General features: G+C 46.4%; 1 protein-coding gene across 1 annotated transcript; it reads left to right on the plus strand.

The window, feature by feature from the left end:
• The first annotated feature begins 356 nt into the window (after positions 1-356).
• ankrd27 (ankyrin repeat domain 27 (VPS9 domain)) lies at positions 357-24,089 on the plus strand. The gene is made up of 28 exons (XM_079162763.1): positions 357-457; positions 4,492-4,614; positions 6,467-6,577; positions 7,580-7,888; positions 8,269-8,328; positions 9,491-9,544; positions 9,725-9,790; positions 10,441-10,517; positions 10,894-11,015; positions 12,604-12,682; positions 13,264-13,396; positions 13,486-13,578; positions 15,295-15,416; positions 15,675-15,757; positions 15,859-15,974; positions 16,086-16,178; positions 16,433-16,630; positions 17,072-17,125; positions 17,599-17,715; positions 17,826-17,870; positions 17,961-18,083; positions 18,181-18,375; positions 18,628-18,747; positions 18,879-19,052; positions 19,231-19,324; positions 19,408-19,486; positions 19,577-19,640; positions 19,757-24,089. The coding sequence occupies exons 2-28, from the start codon at positions 4,513-4,515 to the stop codon at positions 21,344-21,346; spliced, it is 4,473 nt and encodes a 1,490-aa protein (XP_079018889.1). The 5' UTR covers positions 357-457; positions 4,492-4,512; the 3' UTR covers positions 21,347-24,089.
• Positions 24,090-24,581: the final 492 nt, after the last annotated feature.

Consider the following 24,581-nt stretch of genomic DNA (forward strand, 5'->3'; position numbering starts at 1 on the left):
TAGAAAGTTTCTCATTATTTTGAGAGAGCTTTTATTTTATACTAATTATTTTAAAATACTTGGTGATTATTTCCATAGTTTATTATTTTGAAAGAGCTTCTCTTATCATGAGACATTATTATTTTTAAATACTTAGTTGTTATTTTGAGAAAGTTTATCTTATTTTAATATACTAATTATTTTAAGATAGTAATTTTGACATTTTGACATGATTCATTATTTTGATATTTTCTTATAAAGACTCGCAGGATCTTATTTTTCTCTCCGTCACATCGGCGGAAATGACCTTTCACAGTAAAAGCGACTCATTTCTTTTCACAGCTTGTTTTACGTGTTTTCCTCTCTGAAGTCTGGCAACCCGAACCACTGCGGCTGGTTAGCCAGCTGATCCCCGTGAACCGCTTCTGACAGGCGGCTGTGGGTGTTTCTTCACTGCCATGCGACTCACGGATAACAGGTACAACATGTCTACTAACTACGGCTTCTGTTAGCTCGGAGTACCAGCTGCTCATGCTAACGAGCTAACCAGCTAACGTCAGATATGCTAGCTTTAGGCTACGGGTTAAAACGAGTGTTGTTGTCTGTTGTTAGCTAGCAGGCTAATTGTAACACTTCCGGTTCTCCAGTTCTGATGAAGCTGAAGATCTAAATCTTCAGTCCGGAGGTTGGTGAGCAGTTGATATTATAAATGTCACCAGTCACCTGTTCAAAGAGATAAAGTTAGATAATTCACACAAAAGCCTCGAGAAGCACCACACTTCACACCAGACTCCATTAAAAAAAATGTGAAATTAATGTTGAGTTAACGTTACATTTTATTCCACAATAAAAGGAGAGATCGAGCAGTTTATGAGCACAAAACCAGAAATGATGAATTCATTTTGTCAAAATCTGTCATAAATAATCCTGAGTTGTATTCTTTGTTCACTGCTGCTGTCAAACAAAGAAACATTAAAGGTCCAGGTTTCTAAATGGGGTTTGGTTTGACAAAAGAAATCCGCTGTCGGCTGAAATAGAGAAGGAGGTTCAACCTGAACAGGGTCATTTATGTGTAGCACTTTGGAGGGTCTGTTTCTATAATATCTAACGTATACATCTGTTTTATGGCACTGGAACATGTCGCAAGGTGTTTGTCAATACCGATTTTATTTTGAAAATATGCCCGGAAATCCCATCGTTAGCTGTGGCTGTAGCTTGTTGTGTCTTAAAGGAACATTTGACTTTTCTTTTTTTTTTTTGCGCTGCAATCTGCTTGTTTTTAAAGTCATAGATCGGTCAGAGGTTAGCTTTGCTTCCTGTTTATGATGTAATAATAATAACTTAGAGTGTTTGTTCAGGCTGTGATGGGAAACTCTCCTTCAGGCTGGGAAACCTCTGGTGGTTTTAGCATTCAGATCATAAATTATTTTAAACATTTATTTTTTATGAGCCGTTCATATGTTGTTTTTGGTTCACCAGGGCCGTAAAAAACAAAACACAGGAAAACCTCTGTTGGTCTTGAGGAGCTGCAGCGTTTATTTCTGCACAATCTGCAACTTTAAACTGTACTTTAAATCCTCACCGCTAAACTAAAGCTTTGGTTGTACTCGATGTGCTGTTCGTTGCTTTATTCTCCAAAACTAGAGGGCGTACGAACAAAATGTTCTGTGAAGACGACGAGTGTAACCGGCAAAACGCCTTAAACTAACCAGAACGAGGAGGAGGAAATGTAATCATCTGTGAACTCGTATCTCATATTCATGGACTACTTTATCGTAGAAGTATTAAAAGCATTATGAAAAATAAAAAAGGTTTAATATCCTGTAAACGATTTGATTTGACGGCTAAATATGTACTCAAATGTAGAACCTCCGGTTTCTAAAATATGGGGGAAAAAAAACAAAATTCTGAATTTTTGTGTTTTTTTGCGTTGGCAGTTACACGCCTATCACGCGGGAGAAGTTTCCTTTGTTTGCAATCTGCAAACCCGCCGCTAGATGGCGCCAGATCCTACATGCAGTAACTTCTTAAAATTGACTCCCACGTCTATCGGAAGACTTTTTTCCAACTTTTTATTTTTGCTTATTTGCTTATTTTATTTGTGCAATTTATGTATTTGTATCCGCTGTGATCAGGAGACATTATTTGGATGTTTTCTTTTGCTGCTGCTGAGGCGGTTCCTCTGTTGACACACACACACTCACACACACACACACACACACACACACACACACACACACACACACACACTTTAAGTTTCAGGCTAAGACGTCAGCTGGTGATCTAAGCGTGTAATGTCACGCCGCGTCGGGGGGGCGGACACATTCTTCACCCCGCTGAACTTCGCTGTTAGCGTCGAACTTCTGGAGGTCACGAGGAGTGTGTGTGTGTGTGTGTGTGTGTGTGTGTGTGGGGGGGGGGCACTGGTTCCCAGTTTGTCTGTACTGGAGGAGCTGAAGGAGGATGAAGCTGATCTCTGAGCAGAGCCATGAAGTGAGTGGATCAGATGAAGAGTTTTGAAGATAATAATACTTTATTATTATTATTATTATTATTATTCAGATGAACGGTAAATGCAAAAATCTTGTTGTTTCAGGACTTGTCATTATGTTAATGTTTCTGTTTCTTTGTTTAATTTCTTGTTTATTTATGTAGGATTTCTATTATTTGATGTGTTGTTTCAGACTTAGTTGCATATTTGCTTCTTGATTGATGAATTAAGTATATTTCTTATTTAAATTTGGTTTGTGGTGAAAGCAGCTGATTGGATGAAGTGTTAAATGTGTTGTTAGCTGTTGTTTTGTCGTGCTCGCTGCATGGCGACACTGAATTATCTCAACCGGTTGGATGACGTTCATGTTCCCCAGAGGATGAATCCTTTGACTTTCCTTCTCGCCCCATCACGAGGCTCACGTTTGTAGTTCAGAGTGAAACATCTCAACACCTGTTGGATGGATTTCATGACATTTTGTACGGACGTTCATGTTCCCCAGAGGATGAATCGTAGTTATTTTACGGATCTCTGTAACTGTGTGACATTTAAGAAAACATCTGAGGCTGAGTGACGTTATCGTCCGTTCATACGAGATTTTTAAGACATTGGCAAACAATTCTCGGTCTATTTGTTAACATTTAACAACCGACAGCGGACGGCAAAATGTGCAGAGAACGGGAACAAGACGACGCTGCACGAGTCTTCTGTTTTAGAGACGACAGTGAAGCAGATTTGAGTTGTTTGACTGTTGGATGCAAAGTCTAACTCGTCAACATCACAAACAAATGTAAACCTGAGCTAAAGTATCTCGCCATTTTTGAGCTGGACGAAAAAATTCTACAACAAATAATTAAGTTTGGTTCCTGTAACAAAGCTTTTATTCCACATCTTCATCTTTGATGGATGGATGGACGGATGAGAGAGTGAGAGATGGATGGATGGATGGATAGATGATGGATGGATGATAGATAGATAGATGATGGATGGATGATAGATAGATAGATGATGGATGGATGATAGATAGATAGATAGATAGATAGATAGATACTTTATTAATTCTGCTAGGGGACATTTTTTCTCCAGCAGCATTATGATACAGGTAAAGCAAAACAAATAGAGTAAAACATATTAAATATATAAATGCACAATATATACAATAAAATAGATTAATATTAAATTAACTAACTAAAGAATAGTACAGAGATTTGACCAAACTAAATCTTGAGCTGACGTATAACTGCGTAGTATCTTAAAGCCGATGCCTTTTAGACGTTATCTTTGTTCCTTCACATGTTACAAATAGAACAAAGGTGGCAACACATTTACCATCTGTGTACGAAGATAAATACAAGTGAAGTACTGAAACCTAAAACGTATCATCAGAGGAGGAATGTGCTCCAGACGAGGTTCCTCAGCTGACCGATCACACGTTTCCGGACTTCAATGAGTTCAATCGGCAGAAAACTGTGAAGAAATGAACTCGTAACATTTGTGGAAAACAGCCTGAAAGGGACTTTGTTCTCCGTCTCAGCTGATGGTTCCAATAAAGTGCTTAATAATATTATTGAAATAAATAAATCCGGAGCCTTGAAGGAGTCATGTGATCGGTTTATCTTCTGTAACTTGTTCAGGATTTACACGAGTTTCTGGTCGCTGTCGTACGTTTATGTATTGATACGTATTCATAGTTGGAGTAGCTGATGTTCTGTCCGCTGGTCCGGCTGGAGACTGAGTCTCCTTTTATTGTTTAACAATTATTTATGTTTCGGTTATTTCTTAACAAATCGATTCATCGAACGACTAATTTATCGTTTATTCCAAAGTTGTTGTTTTTTTATTTTCCTGATGAAGTTTAGTGTTTTTAGGTTGTTTTTTTCTGACGGAAGCGTTCGTCACACATCACGTGTTCAAGGACCGTCGGAAAGATAAAGATCTGATGATTATGAGGGTTTTGGTTGTTCAGAGGGTTTAAACGTCTCAGCAGTTTTTAATCAGAACCTTCCCGCCCTCCTCTCCAGGATCCAGACCTGCGGCTCCTTATGGCTGTTTATGACGAGAACATCCTGAAGAACCACTTCTACTTGGCGCTGGAGAAGCAGAGACCGGACCTCTGCAGCCGAGTGGCGGAGCTCCACGGCATCGTGAGTCGCTCTGTTTACCTCGTGTGTGTGTGTGTGTGTGTGTGTGTGTGTGTGTGTGTGTGTGTGTGTGTGTGTGTGTGTGTGTGTGTGTGTGTGTGTGTGTGTGTGTGTGTGTGTGTGTGTGTGTGTGTGTGTGTGTGTGTGAGCAGGGTGGGGTTTCTCTGGTGGAGGAGCGTTCTCATTCAAAGTGGTGGAGGGAAATCAGTTTCTACGTTTCCTGGTTCCTGACAGTCGGGGTCTCTGGGACTTGAGCCTCTGAATAACAGAAAAACCACAAAGATGAGCCGAAAGCTTCACCAGCAGTGATTTTAAACGAGCTGAAATAAAAGAGGGAACGCTGCAGAGACAGAACCTGAGACATCGCAGGTGTGAATAGACCTCAAATATCAAAACGGCGGCTGATTTCACCTCCACCTCTCAGATTCAAGGCTACATCTGCTGCATGCACGTCTTAGAATGGAACCGTGGCTGTTTTTCTACATGTTGTACCTCAACGTGTAGACTTTCCCAGTTAAACCAGAGGCGATCACTTCCAGCCTGGATCAGACGCCCAACCAGTGTCAAAGTGAGACAAAGTGAGAGTACATGTTTAAGCTTTCGGACCACTTCCTGTCTTCTCTTTTGTTATTTTGTGGTTTCAGTACTCTCAGCTGGTTCCTCTTCTCTCAGCAACACTCTCCCTCTCGGGGCGTTTATCAGCCTATATACATATATATATATATATATATATATGTATATATATATGTGACAGAATCAGATTTATTGAAGTCGGTCAGGAGTTCTTCGTGTGATTTGATAAATGAGTTTTCTCAGTCAGACAAAACCTTTAAACGAGTGAAACAACCGCTGTGAAGATCCTGCAGATATCCGATGACCTGAAAACGTGTTTTTAAGCTCGTCAGGACGCCTCAAACCTCAGCAGACGAGGATCGGATGTCTTGACTGCAGCTCCAGACGGATCCGGACTCGTCTGGAGCTGAACACAGGAAAATGCATCTTAACTGGATTCAAAACTTGTGATATTGCAGAAGCAGACGGCTGACCCTGAGAACCCTCCGATGCAGGACGGCGGTCGCACGCTAATCATGTGATCGTGTTCCTAGATCCTCAAATGACCCCCTCCAAATAGAATGTCCATTGTTTTCAAGTGTATCAACTCAAACCCCCCCCCCCCCAAAAATTATATTTTTGTTTCAATTATGTGAAACATTAGTCGTATATCAGCCTGTACCCAGCATGCCGTTCTGTGGTGTAACAGTTAATAGGGTCCCCTCTCAATACTAATAAATATGTCCCGTAGAGCTCAAGAGCTCACACACGACGCTACACTTCCTTGAATCCTTGAGTGAGTTTGAAGTCGGTTGAACGGACTGTTGTCACGAAAATCGACAGAGTTAGAAAACGCTTCAGTAAATTACATTCATTCTTTGGACATTTCAAAAACACTTAATTATTTAGTGTTTCTCCTCCTTTCTGCCTGTAAACATCCGGTCCAGTCAGTTTCCTCTGCTTCAGCATCAGCTTCTGTATCTGATCATCTCCTCTTCCTCGTCTGGACAAAATCCCCAAACTTCCAGCCAAAAGAGAGAATTTGCTGCTCGGAACTAGAAGTCGTGGACTAGAAGTCGTGAACTAGAAGTCGTGAACTAGACGTCGTGAACTAGACGTCGTGAACTAGAAGCCGTGAACTAGAAGCCGTGAACTAGACGTCGTGAACTAGACGTCGTGAACTAGACGTCGTGAACTAGAAGTCGTGAACTGGAGGCCTCAAATCAGGAAGCTGGTATTTGGTTCAGAGAGGTCTTGTTTGAATCTGTGTTGAGTGGTCAGTGACGTGTTTTACTGTCTGCAGGTTCTGGTGCCTTGTTGTGGAAGTTTGACCGACGGCAGCTACTCAGACTCTCAGTTCGACAGCTATGTCCTGCAGCCGGCGGAGGACGGATACCAGACTGTGGACGGAAAGGTTTGTCCCGCTTCACTTCATACACATCCGCTCCATCAGAGGCACTTCAAACTCTAAGAAATACAAACAAATTAGTCGTCTGACAGGACGACAAAAACGGACAAACGTCTGTACTTTATGTACTTAACCTGTGATGAAACCTGCTGTTAGAGCTCCAGAATCTGTCTCGTAAAGAAAAGGTTTCTACCGTATACAAGCGGTGGACGTAGTCATTGTGACGCCGCCATCTTGAATTATGTCCGTCGCCATGTTTTTTTTTTTATGCAACCAGTGAACAGGAAGTGACCATATCTGGACTGAGGAGGAGCGACGTAGAGACGCCGTATACGTCTCTGGTAGAGACCTGTCAATCACTGTGTAGCCCCGCCCCTAAATCATCCCCTGCTTTATGGTCTGTTTGACTCTAAATGGACCATCATTTACTAAATGAACATCATGCTGTAGTGAAGAAGACTTGAAACTAGAGATTGAGACCATAAACTCATGTTTACAATGTTTACTGAGGTAATAAATCAAGAGAGAAGTAGAGTCATTTTCTCATAGACTTCTATACAACCAGAGGAGTCGCCCCCTGGTGGACATTAGAGAGAATGCAGCTTTAACACGTGAAGCTTTGGCTTCACTTTAAAGAACCGGAGGAGTCGCCTCCTGGTTTCTACAGCCTGTCATCGAGTTTTACGCTCAAAAGTCCAGTTTCATTTAGGTTGAAAACTATTTTTAAAGTCTGAATTAAAATAATCATACTCTTATTTTCTGATCCAATATCATGTGACTTTTCTATAACAAAATGCTCCAATTGGCTTCTCCAAAGGTTTTAATAAGCATCAGCTGACGGGCTGTCGATATTCAATATCTTTTCTGATTATGAACACGTCCCATGACATCCATTTGACCTGCTGACTCATACATGTAACCACGTGTGTCCTCAGCGTTAGCCAATTCATAAACAAACAAACCAAAAAACTACATATACTTTTTTTTTTTCTTTGCTGCGTGTTTCAGGAGGTCCGGATCCAGGACAGGCGGGTCCTGCTGGGGTCCGGCTTCCCGGCTCCCTCGTCGGTCCCCATCCTGTTTGAGGAAACCTTCTACAACGACCGGGAGCAGAGCTACAGCATCCTGTGCATCTCCCGGCCCGTGGAGGTGGACCCGAGCCCGGCCGAGCTCGGCCCGCCGGCCCCTTACTGCCTGAAGAGCCTGGAGGACGTCCGGGAGTTCCTCGGACGCCACGGACAGAAACTGGACAAGTTCATCCAGGGCTTCTGTCAGGCCTTCAGGGAGCAGGAGAGGAAGGGACTCCGACACCACATAGTAGGAACTCCTCTTCCTCTTCGTCACCTTTTTCTTCTCCTGTCGTCTTTGACTCTTTCCTTCTGCCACTTCCTTTCCTCACCTCTTCCTCTTCCTGTGTTCTACTTCATCTCTTTATTTTAGTCGCTTAGCTTCCTGCAGCATTCGTCTTTTTCTTCTTTGTTTATCTTTATTATTTTATTCTGAACAAACTTGTTCAATGCAGGACTTATTGGCTGACGTCCTTAAACAAATCATATTTATTTATAATTTGATGTTTTCTTTAATCAAATACAGCCTGTGTGCTCGTACACACAGACTCATGATACTTCTGTTTTAACAGTAATTAAAACCCTTTTGTGATTGAATGGTTCCTGACTTGCCGTCCTGTCTCCACTCAGGACTCGGTGAACGGTCTTTACACTAAATGTCTTCAGTGTCTGCTGAGAGACTCTCGTCTGGTGAGTACGACCCGACCCGCTGCACCGACTGATGGAGGTTATAGGGAAGTGATTCCTGGGGAAACTCTGCACTGAATGTGACATGAAAGTTCAGCGAGGACACTTCTCGTACCGGTTTATTTCAACATCCTTGACAAACGGAGCAGCAGAACAAAAACAATCCACCACGAGCTCCACTCGGCCGCTGCTCCGTAGCTTTTCCATCGTATCACACGATCCTCAGCGCGTTCAGGACTTTTGTTTAAACGTCTCCGAGGTCAAGAACGAACTTAAATATCCGCTTTAAAGCCAGCGTGAACCAGAAAGTCCTAAAGTTGCTGAACATAAAAAAGTTTCTAAGTGTCCTCCATGATAAGAGCTGTTTGCATTCTCTAAAGAATAAGGAAAGGTGCTTCAATGCTTCCTTTCCTAGCTCCTTTAGCATAGGAAACACTGGACCTTCCTTTACGAAAGGAAAGTAGATAATCCCGTCCCACAATTCCTTGCGGTGGCAACATTTAAAGTGACGAAACATTCGACCGTCCATGAATATTAAACATTAAATATGACAAACTGTCAAAGAACAAGACAGAAGAAGCTCTTTATGAAGCCTGCACGCTAACCAGTGAAGTATTTCATGGTGACATGTTTCAGTTGCTCTTTTTGTTTGTAGTCCTTCTTCGTTGTAGTTTCATTGGCAGTCGGTGACGTCCTCCATCACATCATAATGACGTAGTTTAGTGAAGGTGGAGTCGGATCCTCTAAACACCTCGGTTGTCTTTTCCTGACTCCTCGTGAACTCTCCTCCACACCTTTCCTTGGAGGTCAAGGGGAAAGTGGTTAGGAACCGACGTTAACTGTTCGACCGCAGCCTCCAGACCCGCCCCATTCTTCTTCTTCTTCTTCTTCTTCTGTTGAGTTTTTACGGCGGTCGGCTTCCATTGGTGTCGTATTAACGCCCTCCGCTGGACCGTCCCTCGCTCCTCGTGTGAGAAGGCGACAGACGGAAAAGTTTCTGAATGTGTGGAAACTCGAGCTGAGCCCGAGCCGGTTCTCTCAGTCGTTCACCGGGAACGTTGTGTGAACGAGGCTCAAAGGAGCTTCATGATGGAGATCCGTGTCCCTCCCTGACATCACATCCTGAGTTCTGCTCTGATAAATGTGTTTGTGTTCCTCCCGACAGAAACTTCTGGCGAAGCAGGAGCTTCAGATGACTCTCCTCAAGCAGGCGGTGGAGGTAACATCACCGCCACCTTCAGCCGCTCTAGTTTCACTCGACTTTGAGTTAAAATGAGAACAAAGCAGAACGATGTTCAAACACGGCTTCATCGAGGCCACATCCTCATCGCTACATTTCGGTTTCTGTTCCGTTAAAACCGACCCACAGCTGTTAAAAATGTCTTTCTTCTCTTTCCAGATGTATGTTCATCATGGTATCCATGATTTAATTTTTAACTTTGTGGGAACGCTTGAAGCCAGCCAGGTACGTCTGAACTGTGACGGACACATTTAGTTTTATTTGTGGTGCTTCTTCTTTATTTCTTTAACTCTTTAAGCAGCTTTAATTTCTGGAAACAGTGTTGTGGTTTCTCTTGATGCCCTTTCACTTCCACTGTGGCCAGTTTTCTGCTGATATAGGATCATATTAAAATGTTACGTCACGATTAACCTGGAAAAAAATCATTTTGATTCACAATATTATCCCGATAATCATCGAAAATAAGATCATAACTCTTCAATGGCTCTTAAAAAGTACAGCAATCACTTTACCTTCGTTGAGAAACAAATATGAATTGCTTCTTTTTTTTGTGAAAAACAAACAAATCTAAAATAAAGTAATTTTAAGTGTCCATGCGTAAATAAAGGATAAATAGAATACTGTGATTATGTTCTTTCTTACTGTATTTAATGCAGCATGTTTCAAATAAACAAACAATGCATTGACCCTCCGAAAGCCTCAATAGCTAAATTCTGTCTCCAAAATGAAAAGACAACGATTAATCACTTGTAAATGTCTTTTTAAACGCTTACTAATACTACGGAAACGTCCCGTTAATGAGTCGGAGATGCAGTGAAACTGGACTGTTGACGGACTTGATGAGTTGTGATGAATTGTGTCCGTCACGTCAACAGGACGCCGCCTTCAACAAAACCGCCAGGAGTCTGCAGGAGCTGCAGCAGAACGAGCTGGGAGTGAAGCCCGAGTTCAGGTCAGCTCACCTGTGTTTTTATGTTTGTTAACGTTCAACCCGAGAGTCTTAAAGCTGCATTCTCTCTAATGTCCACCAGGGGGCGACTCCTCTGGATGTATAGAAGTCTATGAGAAAATGACTCTACTTCTCTCTTGATTTATTACCTCAGTAAACATTGTAAACATGAGTTTATGGTCTCAATCTCTAGTTTCAAGTCTTCTTCAATACAGCATGATGTTCATTTAGTAAATGATGGTCCATTTAGAGTCAAACAGACCATAAAGCAGGGGATGCTTTAGGGGCAAAATGTTTATGTTTACATGTACACACCTGTAGTGTCTCGCCTCACACTTTAAATGTGTTTTTTATGTTTTTGCTGCTGTCGTTCCTGCAGTTTGAACTTGTCTCGGGCGAAGAGGGAGCTGAGTCAGCTCAACCAGCAGACCTCCCCCCTCCTCAAGCTGCTCTGCCTCCGCAGAGTCGCCCTGACGGCCACACAGACCCCCCGAGGCTCCGGTACGCTGACGAACGTGGTTCCAGTTATTTTTAGTTGAACTTAATTAGATCGAAGACAGAACTTAATTTTAACTCTTATCAGTCACAATATGATTCACATTTATATGTTAATAACTACGTAAAAAAAGAGGGAATATTATTTAATTATGTTAAACTCTCCTCTCCTCCCTCTCCTCTCTCCTCCCTCTCCTCTCTCCTCTCTCTCCTCTCCTCCCTCTCCTCTCCTCTCTCCTCTCTCTCCTCTCCTCCCTCCTCTCCTCTCTCTCCTCCCTCTCCCCTCTCCTCCCTCTCCTCTCTCTCCTCCTCTCCTCTCCTCCCTCTCCTCTCCTCTCTCCTCTCTCTCCTCCCTCTCTCTCCTCCCTCCTCCCTCTCCTCTCTCTCCTCCTCTCCTCTCTCTCCTCCTCTCCTCTCTCTCCTCCCTCTCCTCTCTCTCCTCCTCTCCTCCCTCTCCCCTCTCCTCTCTCCTCCCTCTCCTCTCTCCTCTCCTCTCCTCTCTCTCCTCTCTCCTCTCCTCCCTCTCCTCTCTCTCCTCCTCTAATTTTAACTCTTATCAGTCACAATATGATTCACATTTATATGTTAATAAAAGAGGGAATATTATTTAATTATGTTAAATTTGTAGTTTTATACGGAAGCTTACATTTCAAATCACAAGTTTAATTATTTCTGTTATCTCGATATAATCGATCCGTCATCAGGAGAAGACAAAGTGTTGTTTCCTCTTGTTGCTGCTCGTGTTCATCAGACATCAGCAGCAGCAACACGGAGCGTAGATGAAGGAGTCAGCGCTGGTCCAGAGGCCTGAACTCTGCGTGACCTCCGAGCGTTCCTCTAACCGTCTGTAATCAGATCAGCTGACAGTACCTCCCTCTGACGCCCTCTGATGGGTTTGTCCGGTTTGCTTTGGAAATCTAAGCCCGTTGACCACAACAACAACCCCCGCCGTCGTGGTACGGTCCGCTCCTAATTTATGTTTGGCAAGAGATCAAGTTAAGTCATTTGGTTTGGACAAAGTGTGTGTGTGTGTGTGTGTGTGTGTGTGTGTGTGTGTGTGTGTGTGTGTGTGTGTGTGTGTGTGTGTGTGTGTGTGTGTGTGTTTCTCCTCCATGAGTTGGGACGGTAACCTAATCCAAGCATCACATATTGAAGAAACTTGATTACTCTCCGTTAGTTTTAGATTACTTTAATACAAAACATGCAAATAAGAAGAGAAAGATGCTGAATTGTGTCCGATCAGTGAGTCTGTGACTACGTCTCAGGACAGTTTAATGTCGTGAAAATGCTTCCGTCACACGAGGACTCGGATCATTTGGCACATCAGTGCTGCTGGATCTGAACCTGTATCGACTCATTTAAATGAACCCCCTCTGTCCTGTTAGCTGGAAGCTGCTTTCCTTTGATTTCCTCACGCTGCGTCTCTGCAAAAACAATTATCGTGAAGAACTGGAACGTGTGATAAACCGTCCTGCTCTGCTGTAACTTTCACCGTGTGGTGAAGCTTTTCTGAGGCGTGTGTGTGTGTGTGTGTGTGTGTGTGTGTGTGTGTGTGTGTGTGTGTCGGTCTTTATCTAAGTGTGTCTCTCTGCAGTCAGTATAGAGGCTGTGTCTGCAGATGACCTGCTCTCCGTCATCCTCTATCTGCTGGTGAAGACGGAAATCCCCAACTGGTGAGTGTGTGAGTGGAGAGGAGGAGAGAGAGAGAGAGAGAGAGAGAGGAGGAGAGAAGGAGAGAGAGGAGAGGGAGGAGAGGAGGAGAGAGAGGAGGAAAGGGAGGAGAGGGAGGAGAGAGAGAGAGAGGGAGGAGAGGAGAGGGAGGAAGAAGTTGAAGAAGTGGGGGGGGGGGGGCTGATGCTGGGTTGCACCAACAAGGATTGATGTAATCTAAGATGAGCTATCAGTAAATCCATATTTAATATTAAGCAGAGCTCTGTTGCACAGTTAATATCCAAGTTTAATCCAAAGTTATATAGAGTCTCATCAATATGATGCTTGCTTACCCGACTTTAATTAAATACATGTAATATGAGCGAGTAGGCTTTACCTTTTGAGCTGCTCTGTATTCATTAACAAGATGCTACGTTGTTCGCTAGCTAGCTGTAAAGTCAGTTAGCCTAACGTCTCCACAGCGGCTTAAAGACTTCGATCCTCGGAACTTGAATCTGGTCTGTTGTTGTATCGTTAGCTGGAGGAAATGTCTTCTAGCCGTGTGGTTCATTAAACTTTGAGTGATGTCGTTGTGCGTCCTCAGGATGGCCAACCTGAGCTACATCAGGAACTTCTGCTTCAGCCACTCCAGCAAAGACGAGCTCAGCTACTGTCTGAGCACCTTCGAGGCCGCGGTGGAGTACATCAACCTGGGGAAGCTGCAGGACACGCGCTCCGTGAGTCATTCACGCAGCAGCAGGACTTTTGTTTTTGTTCCGGTCGTCCCGGGACGTCTGTTCACGGTCCTCGTCTGTGTTCCCCTCAGGGCTCCGGTGAGCTGAATGACAAGGCGCTGTTCAAAGAGAGGATGAGTCTGCTGTCTCAGAGCGCCGCCACGCCCATCCACTGTCTGTTTGAGGTGAGCTCAGGGAACCCGACCGCCGCGCCGCACGCTCACCGGTTTACCAAACAATCACACGGTCAGAAATAAATAAAGAAAGAAAGAGTCGTGGGGCTGAATGGTGAGGTCAGACCATGAGGAAAAAACGTCCATGAACTGTGACTGTGACTGAGCATCATGATGTGAACACAGAGTCCTCCTCCTCTGGTCCCACCGGAGTCCTGCTTGATCCTGGACCACCATGGATCCAGGTCTCTGTGACGATGTGGGCTCAACGGTCGCCGACCTCCCGCTGCTTTCATCCGTCTTATTTTATTGTGACCGGGCATCAGAGAGCCAGGAGCATGCTGGGTAGTGGAGTAGCCTCAAGTCCTAGCTGGGTTAGCTTAGCTTCTATCTCGGCTCTCCTCCCTCCTCTCTCTCCTCCTCTCCTCTCTCTCCTCCCTCCTCTCTCTCCTCCTCTCCTCTCTCTCCTCCTCTCCTCCCTCTCCTCCTCTCTCTCCTCCCTCTCCTCCCTCTCCTCCTCTCCTCTCTCTCCTCTCTCTCTCCTCCCTCCTCTCTCCTCCCTCTCCTCTCTCTCCTCCCTCTCCTCCTCTCCTCTCTCTCCTCCTCTCCTCCCTCTCCTCCTCTCTCTCCTCCCTCTCCTCCCTCTCCTCCTCTCCTCTCTCTCCTCTCTCTCTCCTCCCTCCTCTCTCTCCTCTCTCCTCCCTCTCCTCTCTCTCCTCCCTCTCCTCCTCTCCTCTCTCTCCTCCTCTCCTCCCTCTCCTCCTCTCTCTCCTCCCTCTCCTCCCTCTCCTCCTCTCCTCTCTCTCCTCTCTCTCTTCCTCTCCTCTCTCTCTCCTCCTCCTCTCTCCTCTCTCCTCCCTCTCCTCCCTCTCCTCCTCTCTCTCCTCTCTCTCCTCCCTCTCCTCCTCTCCCTCCTCTCTCTCCTCTCTCTCCTCCCTCTCCTCCTCTCCCCTCTCTCCTCCCTCTCCTCCTCTCTCTCCTCTCTCTCCTCCCTCTCCTCCTCTCCTCTCTCTCCTCCTCTCCTCCCTCTCCTCCTCTCTCTCCTCCCTCTCCTCCCTCTCCTCCTCTCCTCTCTCTCCTCTCTCTCTCCTCCCTCCTCTCTCTCCTCTCTCCTCCCTCTCCTCTCTCTCCTCCCTCTCCTCCTCTCCTCTCTCTCCTCCTCTCCTCCCTCTCCTCCTCTCTCTCCTCCCTCTCCTCCCTCTCCTCCTCTCCTCTCTCTCCTCTCTCTCTTCCTCTCCTCTCTCTCTCCTCCTCCTCTCTCCTCTCTCCTCCCTCTCCTCCCTCTCCTCCTCTCTCTCCTCTCTCTCCTCCCTCTCCTCCTCTCCCTCCTCTCTCTCCTCTCTCTCCTCCCTCTCCTCCTCTCTCCTCCTCCCTCTCCTCCTCTCCCTCCTCTCTCTCCTCTCTCTCCTCCCTCTCCTCCTCTCCCCTCTCTCCTCCCTCTCCTCCTCTCTCTCCTCTCTCTCCTCCCTCTCCTCCCTCTCCTCCTCTCCTCCCTCTCCTCTCTCCTCTCTGGGCCGGTTTGGTGTCGTTTGGTTGTCTGGTTGGTCGTACGAGACCTGTCAATCACCGTGTAGCCCCGCCCTAATGCACACCGTGCTTTATTGTGTGTGTGTGTGTGTGTGTGTGTGTGTGTGTGTGTGTGTGTGTGTGTGTGTGTGTGTGTGTGTGTGTGTGTGTGTGTGTGTGTGTGTGTGTGTGTGTGTGTGTGTGTGTGTGTGTGTGTTGCAGCACATTGCCAATGGAAACGAAGCGGAGGTGAAGCGTCTGCTGAGTGAAGGAGAGAGCAACGAGGACGTCAGGATGTGTCATCCCCTCTGCTCCTGTGACCTCTGTGACCTCCAGCTGTCTGGGTCAGTGCACACACACACACACACACACACACACACACACATTAACATCTAATTAGTGTAACTCAGAACAGTTTATACGTTTAACTTCTCGTGGCTGTGAACTGTTCAGTCCTCTACGGTGGCCCACAGGGGACATGAGTCAGATCTACCTGAGGAAACTGAGCAGGATGTGATCTTTACTGCATCTTATGAACCTGAACGCACCTCTAACTAACCCGTTAACTACCACCGTGAAGTAACCTGACTTCCTGTCGGCAGGCGGTTGAACGACCCGTCCATCGTCACGCCGTTCTCCAGAGACGACCGCGGTTACACTCCGCTGCACGCCGCCGCGATCTGTGGTGAGCAGCTGTAAAACACACACACACACACACAGATATTTAACATTCTTTAATTGTGATTGTGACGATAGTTTACGTGTGTGTGTGTGTGTGTGCGGCAGGTCAGGCCAAGCTGATCGACCTGCTGGTGTGTAAAGGAGCGCCGGTCAACGCCACAGACTACCACGCCCTCACACCGCTGCACCTGGCCTGTCAGAGGGGATACCAGGGAGTCACGGTGAACACACACACACTACACACACACACACAGTCCACACACAGTCCTACACACACACACACAGTCCTACACACGTTAAACTTGGTGAATAATCTCCTTCCTGTCCTGTAGTTGCTGCTGCTGCACTACAAGGCCAACACGGACTCTCAGGACAACAGCGGAAACACACCGCTGCACCTCGCCTGCATGTACGGACACGAGGACGTAAGTAACTAACAAACCCAACTATCCCTTTAACAGAGCAACAATGAATCAGTGAATGCAGAACGTAACGGACATGTTAAGCTGTTAGCGGCAGATGTCTGTATCTCTGACGGTAGTCCTTCATTACGTGTGTGTGTGTGTGTGTGTGTGTGTGTGTGTGTGTGTGTGTGTGTGTGTGTGTGTGTGTGTGTGTGTGTGTGTGTGTGTGTGTGTGTGTGTGTGTGTGTGTGTGTGTGTGTGTGTGTGTGTGTCAGTGTGTGAAGGCTCTGGTGTACTACGACCTCCAAACGTGCCGCCTGGACCTGCAGAACGACAAAGGCGACGCGGCGCTGCACATGGCGGCGCGCTGGGGCTACGAGGGAATCATCCAGGTGCTGCTGGAGAACGGAGCGAGCACCGACGTCCTCAACAAGAGCAAGGACTCGCCGCTGCGCTGTGCGCTCAACTCTAAGGTCAGCGACGCGCGCACACACACACACACACACACACATATTCTCTTTCTTTTTTCACCATCACTCGTTGAAGCCGTTTGTTGCGTCTCCACATGTTGAGCCGTGAAGTTTGATGATGAATGTGGGAACCGACGGAGAGATTTGATACGAGCTGCTGCTGCTGCTCACAGATCATTAAAGGAGGAAAAACAAAAGACATCAAAGCCAAGTTGACTTCATCTAAACTGACGTGTTTTCGTGTTTCGGAGCTCAGTAGCTTCTGTAATCCGATCAGCTGCTGTTTACAGGAACTGAGGCTGCAGAGAAGCTGACCTCAGATCAGCAGAAGTGATCGTGGATTCTAAAAACATCTTCTTTCAGCAGCCGCCTGCCTAAAGAATTATATATCTGATACGTGTGTGTGTGTGTGTGTGTGTGTGTGTGTGTTCTGTCTTGTTGCAGATCCTCGTGTTGTTGCAGTCGACGCAGAACGTCCGTCAGCGCGGCGGAGTCGACGTGAGTCTGATCTCCTCTCATGTCTCTGTCGAGTTTGTTGACTGATGTTTTGAAGCCTCGAGTTTAGCGATTTGGCCGTCGCCATCTTGGTTTTTTAGCAACCAGTGAACAGGAAGTGACCATATGTGGACTGAGGAGGAGTGACGTAGAGACACCGTATACGTCTCTGGTAGAGACCTGTCAATCACTGTGTAGCCCCGCCCCTAAAGCATCCCCTGCTTTATGGTCTGTTTGACTCTAAATGGACCATCATTTACTAAATGTGTGAAAAATGTGTCCAACAGTAAGAGTATGAACAAAGTCTTCCCCGGTAAACTGAAACGAGGTGCACAATAAGGTTGTTTTGTGCAGCATTGCTTCCTATAAAAACACACTTGATTCAGATCTCTGTTCTTCAGCATTACTGTACTTTTTTGCACCTTGTTGTTGGTTTAGAGCCTCAGTGGAAACAACATATTTTATATTTCCTCAAGTCTCCCAGTCGATCTCCTCTGGCCTCAGACTGCAGCAGCCGTCGCTCCTCCGTCTCCAGCACCTCCTCTCTGGGCTCCGAGGTCAAACCGGAGGAGGAGCGGGTCCGACACCGAGAGGTAACAGTAGTAGTGGTGATATCAGTAGTGCTCACTGTAGTATCCGCTGGATATAAACAGTGGTACAGATGTTTTTTTCCACGGTGACTGACGCTGCGTGTGATTGACAGGTGGAGAAGCTGCTGCGTGCCGTTGCAGACGGCGACGTGGAGATGGTGAGGACAACGTTTCCCCGTCTTCTGTGGAAGTGCACTCGTCAATAAGTGCTGTTTTCATCCGTGTGTGTGTGTGTGTGTGTGTTCCAGGTGCGTTACCTGTTGGAGTGGACGGAAGAGGAAGAGGAGGAGGAGGAAGAAGGAGCGCTTCGGCCCGAGGCTGCGCTGTGCCACCCGCTGTGTCAGTGTCCGACCTGCGCCCCCACTCAGAAGGTAACCTATCGGAGGCCGGCTGTAAACGGGACGCGTCGTCAAGGAGGCGGAGGTTGTTGTTGTTTTTACCCTCGTTTTCCTCTTTGCGTCCCTCAAGATGTCCGTCCTGCAGGCCGGAGCCCTCGGCGTCAACAGCTGCAACGCCGGCGGCTTCACGTCGCTGCACGTCGCCGCGCTGCACGGCCGCTCCGCGCTGGCCGGCCTGCTGATCCGCCACGGAGCCAACGTCAACGCCCGCACCAACCAGAGCGCCACGCCGCTTCACCTGGCCAGCCAGAACAGCCACGTCCCGGTAGGAGGGAGGGGGCGGGGCTTATTTATCAGCATAGATCAGTTTCTAGTTTAATCAATTAAGTCGTTCGTACTAATCTTAGCAGCTCTGTTAACATAGATGCTACAAATATCGTGTGTGTGTGTGTGTGTGTGTGTGTGTGTGTGTGTGTGTGTGTGTGTGTGTGTGTGTGTGTGTGTGTGTGTGTGTGTGTGTGTGTGTGTGTGTGTGTGTGTGTGTGTGTGTGTGTGTGTGTGTGTGTGTGTGTGTTAGGTGGTGAGATTTCTGCTCGAGTGCAACGCCAAACTGAACAAGAAGGATCAATATGGCAACACGCCTCTGATTCAGGCCTGTCTCTGTGGGAACCTGGAGACGGCCTCCACCTTGTTGCAGGTGAACACCTTCATGTGTTGCTCGATCAGTAACATGTTCTACTGATGTCCTGTGAGAACCACGTATAAAAATTGCAGAAAATGGAAATACTCTGGTACATATTAAAGGTACTTGTACTGTACTTCGAGCAGAGCGACGCGCTGGTGAACGTGGCGAACCTTCAGGGCAACACGGCGCTCCACGAGGCGGTGCGGGGGGGTCACCAGGCGCTGGTGGAGCTGCTGCTGAGGGGCGGAGCCTCGGCCGGCCTCAGGAACAAGAGGCAGAGGACGCCGCTGGACTGCGCCTACGAGCTGGGCGGCAAGGTGGAGAAAAAGCGTCGTTCTTGTCACGTATTCATGTGTAGTAATGTCTAAATGTCTCATCAGTTAGTCGACATCTTTTCACGCACTCTCATCAGCATTAAAGAAGCTTTTGGTCGTGATGATAATCAGAGTAACAACATGAGCAGTAACTTCTTTTTTTGACTGTTTTCTTCTGCAGAACACGGAGATCCTGAGAGCTCTGCAGAAAGCGTCGGGACTTTCTCCCGATGCCGAACCAATCAAACTCCTGTCTGTGCCCAAAGGAGCTCTGGGTAATTTAAAGTCGTCTACTTAGAGTGTCACTCTTTCAGTCGTTATTTATATGATTTTAATTCGCTACTTGTTGTCGCTGCAGCTCATTCGTTCGTGCAGCGTCTGAGGCTGCAGGATCACAACAACGGCAGGAGACAGAAGCTGGCCCAGTCCATCAGCAGGTATCCTCCTCGCACCGAGCTCCGGCTCTCACAAAGAGACCCCGAGCTACTGTGAAGTAATAACTCGTGTTTGAATGTGCTTTGATTCAGGGTTCAGCAGATGAAGAAGGGTTCCTCTGGTCCCCCCTCCAGGTGTTCAACAAACCTGAACCAGGTACTCCGATTCTGAAGAGTGAAGCCGATGCTTCATGTGTTAAAGCTGCATTATAAAATGTTTCCTTACATTGTTTTCAAAGTTTTCATCCCTGATCTTCATTTCTTTCCTCCCAGGGTAATCCAGACAGGAGGCGGTTGAGGCGAGGGGAGACGGTGGAGGTCAGCTGCCCGTCGGCGAGCCTCGACGCCGGGCCCCGGCTCAGAGAGCGGCCCCTGGGTCGCTGTCACACGCTGGACTCTGGAGAACAACCGCTTGGGCCGAACACGACTGAATACACTCCGCAGGAGAGCGATCACACAGGTGACACACACACCGAGTCAGCAGACGCTCAGACGTCCAGAGAAACACACTCCGCCTCGCCACCGTCGCACGCCGATGACCCGTTTGAACCGCGTCCCGCTCGCACCTGGAGCGCCAACTCCGCTTCACGCAACACCAACAGCCAGAGTCCCAGCCCTCCGAGCGGAGACGTCCAGACGGAGTCCGCTGACGTCCAGACTCACGCCGACGTCCAGACTCACGCCGACGTCCAGACTCACGCCGACGGCCAGACTCACGACGATGACCGGACTCACGACGATGTCCAGACTCACGCCAATGACCAGACTGAGTCCGCCAACGTCCAGACTCACGCCGACGTCCAGACTCACGCAGACGTCCAGACGGAGTCCGCTGACGTCCAGACTCACGCCGACGTCCAGACTCACGCCGACGTCCAGACTCACGCCGACGGCCAGACTCACGACGATGACCGGACTCACGACGATGTCCAGACTCACGCCAATGACCAGACTGAGTCCGCCAACGTCCAGTCTCACGCCGACGTCCAGACTCACGCAGACGTCCAGACGGAGTCCGCCGACGTCCAGACTCACGACGATGACCAGACTCACGCCGACATCCAGACGGAGTCCGCCAACGTCCAGACTCACGCCAATGACCAGACTGAGTCCGCCAACGTCCAGTCTCACGCCGACGTCCAGACTCACGCAGACGTCCAGACGGAGTCCGCCGACGTCCAGACTCACGCCGACCAGACTCACGCCGACCAGACTCACGCCGACGACCAGACGGAGTCCGCCGACGTCCAGACTCACGCCGACGTCCAGACTCACGCAGACGTCCAGACGGAGTCCGCCGACGTCCAGACTCACGCCGACGACCAGACGGAGTCTGCCGATGTCCAGACTCACGCCGACCAGACTCACTCCGACGTCCAGACTCACGCAGACGTCCAGACGGAGTCCGCCGACGTCCAGACTCACGCCGACGACCAGACGGAGTCTGCCGATGTCCAGACTCACGCCGACCAGACTCACTCCGACGTCCAGACTCACTCCGACGACCAGACGGAGTCTGCCGACGTCCAGACTCACGACAATGACCGGACTCACGCCGACGTCCAGACTCACACCGACGACCGGACTCACGCCGAAGACCGGACTCACGCTGACGTCCAGACTCACGCCGACATCCAGACGGAGTCCGCCGAAGTCCAGACTCACTCCGACCACCAGACTCACTCCGACCACCAGAATCGCGCCGACGACCAGACTCACTCCGACGTGGAGAGCGAGGACGCGGGTTTGAGTCCTGCCTGCCCCGCTGACCACGCTGTGATCCAGACCGAGGGAGGCGATGAGAAAGACGTCAACCAAACGCCAGAGAGCAGAGGGGAGAGTCCCGTCACGGAGACGTCGTGAGGGGGCCAGACGTTTGGTTTCCCTCGATGCAACACAAAAAGCACACACGTTGAGGTCAGATGTGACGCTGACTCTCTGACTCTTCCTGTATCTCTGGTAGAATGAACGTCTGAGGAAGCTATAAAAAAAAAACAGGACGCTGCCCACTTTGGGAACACCGGCTTTTCTCGCAGGGACGGGAATTAACGAGACTAGTTCCGGTACCGGTATCAGAAGCGCCTCCGAGACGGCAGTGAAATGCCGGATCGGGTAATGACGAGTACGTGAGTCTATGCACTGACTCCCAGATCACGTTATCATGTTTTTTATCAGCTCATTTACGCTACACAACAACAACAACAACAACATCAACAACAACAACAACAACACGTGTCACTTGTACGTCCTGCCCGATCGTTACTGAGCATGTGCAAACTAGTACCCGTGTTAGACGCCTCCTGCACTATTATTTTATTTTCCTCCGATAACGTTACATTGTGAACAACTAATCTAGTGTTGAAATCTGCTGGAGGAGAGCTAGTTAGTGTTAGCTGTTAGCCGTTAGCGCCTGCTTGGCAACATAACGGTGCTAACGGCTAACGCTAACGAAGGTTGCATCAACACGATGATGCGTTCAAAGCTCAGTAAAAAGGAGTATTAAGCTATCGTGATGTGTTCAAATGTTATCTTTTAAAATGTAGGTTTTTTTGGTGAAGGAGTTGTTTGAAGGTTTTCACAGCGACATAAAATAGATATTAGAGAGAAAGTATGACCTTTTAACTTCCAAACACTAGATTATTATAATTATTATTAGAATTAATTAAACTGGTATCTGAACATCTCTAGAATTAACTCCACAATACCTACTTTATCAACGCTGTGAGCCAACACTGAAGTGAGGAGATGTGTTTGTAGTTTTAAAGTCACAATGAAATGTTAAAATGTATTTTGTCTGCAGAGTTTCTCAACTTAAAGCATTCACACAAATCCCTAAAATCCTCTCTGGTCACTGATGACGGTTTCACCAGAGAGCCGGTGGACAACAACAACACACAGAATCTCTTTGTCTTCTCTTCTATTGTTTTATTTTGGAATCACATCACTTTTACTTCCTGTGGAACACAACATATTCTTTGTATTTAACGGTTGATCTATAGAAAAGCACTAATTTATCACGTTACTCTCACGTTGAATCAAACTTTCTTTCTTTTCTAACTGACTCCAAACGATCTGCTTCTCTCCAGAGACTCCAAACATGTAACCGCTCAGAACAAGGAGCTGCTGGTCGGGTAGTGAGTCTGAGTTGTTGTGAGACTTTAAAGAATCTGAACGAACTCTTTAAAACACTAAACACACACAACAACACTAACTAACTAACCGACCAGCAGCTCCTGTGATCTGACGGGTGAAACGACTGCTTTAGTCAAAGGAGTCTGACTTTACCTTTAAAAACATGTTGGTTGAACGATCATTTCATTGTGACTTTAACGGATCAGATGTTCAGACTCTCTCCTTCCTAAACTCCTCCGGTCTGAAGAGACCTTCGTCCTCAGCGGCTCCTCCTCTTCCTCCTCTTCTCTCTCTTGAGTTTGAAGCACTTTCTTCTTCTGGCCTTTACAACAACAAGAAGGAAAACAGGATGCAAACTTCTTGCTGTAGTTTAGTTGTTCGTGCTCTGATCCGACCGCCGGGCTTCATCTGTGTTACTTGAATCCTCGCCGTCGGTTTGTTTTCAGTGTGAAGGAGCGTGTGTTCAGTTTAACATCGTCGTCCTCATCTTCCGTTTCATCAGGTGATGTAGTTTCTAACTCTCGTCGTGTGTCCAGAGACGTTCAACGTGTTTCCTCCTCAGGACCACACAGACGGTTTTTAATGGTTTTTAATCCCGTTAATAACAAATCTTACATTTCACATCAGTGCCAACTCGTTTCATGTTTTTAGATTTGATTCCCTTTCTTACAACTCGCTGGTTTCAGTTTGTTTCTGTGAAGATCTTTGAAGACTTGAAACTCGCTGCAGAAAGCTGAACGGTGGACGTGTGAATGCTGCGTTCAGGAGCAGTTTTCTTCAACATATATTCTTTCATTTAATGAGATCAAGAATCTATTTTACATCAGCGTCCAACAGCAACGAGACCAAATAATTAATTTATAAGAAGAGAATAATAATTGTTGGATTGATTGATAATAGTTTAGTTGCAGCTCTGCTTAAAAAAACACATTTTTATTTCTTAATTATTCATAAAAAATGATTCTGATCAAACATAATTCAGAGAAGTCGTCTTGATCAACATCATTGTGTCACATGTTTCTGTCACATCGTGATATTAAAGAAAGATTCTTCTTCAGAATGATTAAAATCAGCCTGTAAGCTAGTTTCATGTCTTCACAAAGTTAATTTGTTCACAACGTAGTGAAGACGTGAAAACATATTAAATATGCAAAACCACCAGTTTGTTCTTTTTAACATTATAAGATATTTAATACGGAGACTTCTCCACACAATGAGTCATCGGTGTTCACACGTTCACTTGTTTCACTACGAATGCTTCACTGCTTCACTTTGAACTCTTTTTTTTGTTCCGTCACACGGAAACATTCGATCTTCAGCTTTCTGTTTTCAGAGTTTAATTTAAGATGAAAGGATGTCGAACTTAATCACAAGTCTTAATTATTTTTGTACCACTGATTTTATTTTTTAGGTTTTGATGTTTTTAAAATGATGTGAATGTGCCTTATTTAATTCACACCCAAATAACAATAAACTCATTAATTATGTTTTCATCTGTCGTGTTTCAATGAAGAAGCTTCAATAATATTGAACCAAAAAAGATTTGCAGTGTTGAGAAAAGACAAAATAAGCACAAAGAAAGGTGAGTATTTATGTATATATATATATATATATATATATATATATATATATATATATATATAATATATCTCTTTTTTAGATATGAGAATAGAATTTAATATTTGGTGAACTATTAGTGTGATATTATATAAAGCAGTGTGGTAAACAGATAAGTATATTTAAATGTAATGTAATATGATAACTAACAGTGTACACCAGAATTATACAGTATCACATAATGTGGAATATGAAGTAGAATACATATGGTAAAACGTGTATATACAGAGGTATTAAACAGTATCAATACATGTACTGTATATACAGAGCAGGTATTAAACGAAGTAAAAGTATATCAAGTTTAAGTGTCAAGTGATGAGCTCAAGAGGATCTCTAGTAATTTATTTAT

This window comes from Pholis gunnellus (assembly GCF_910591455.1).
Source record: "Pholis gunnellus genome assembly, chromosome: 7".
Classification (NCBI taxonomy): domain Eukaryota; kingdom Metazoa; phylum Chordata; class Actinopteri; order Perciformes; family Pholidae; genus Pholis; species Pholis gunnellus.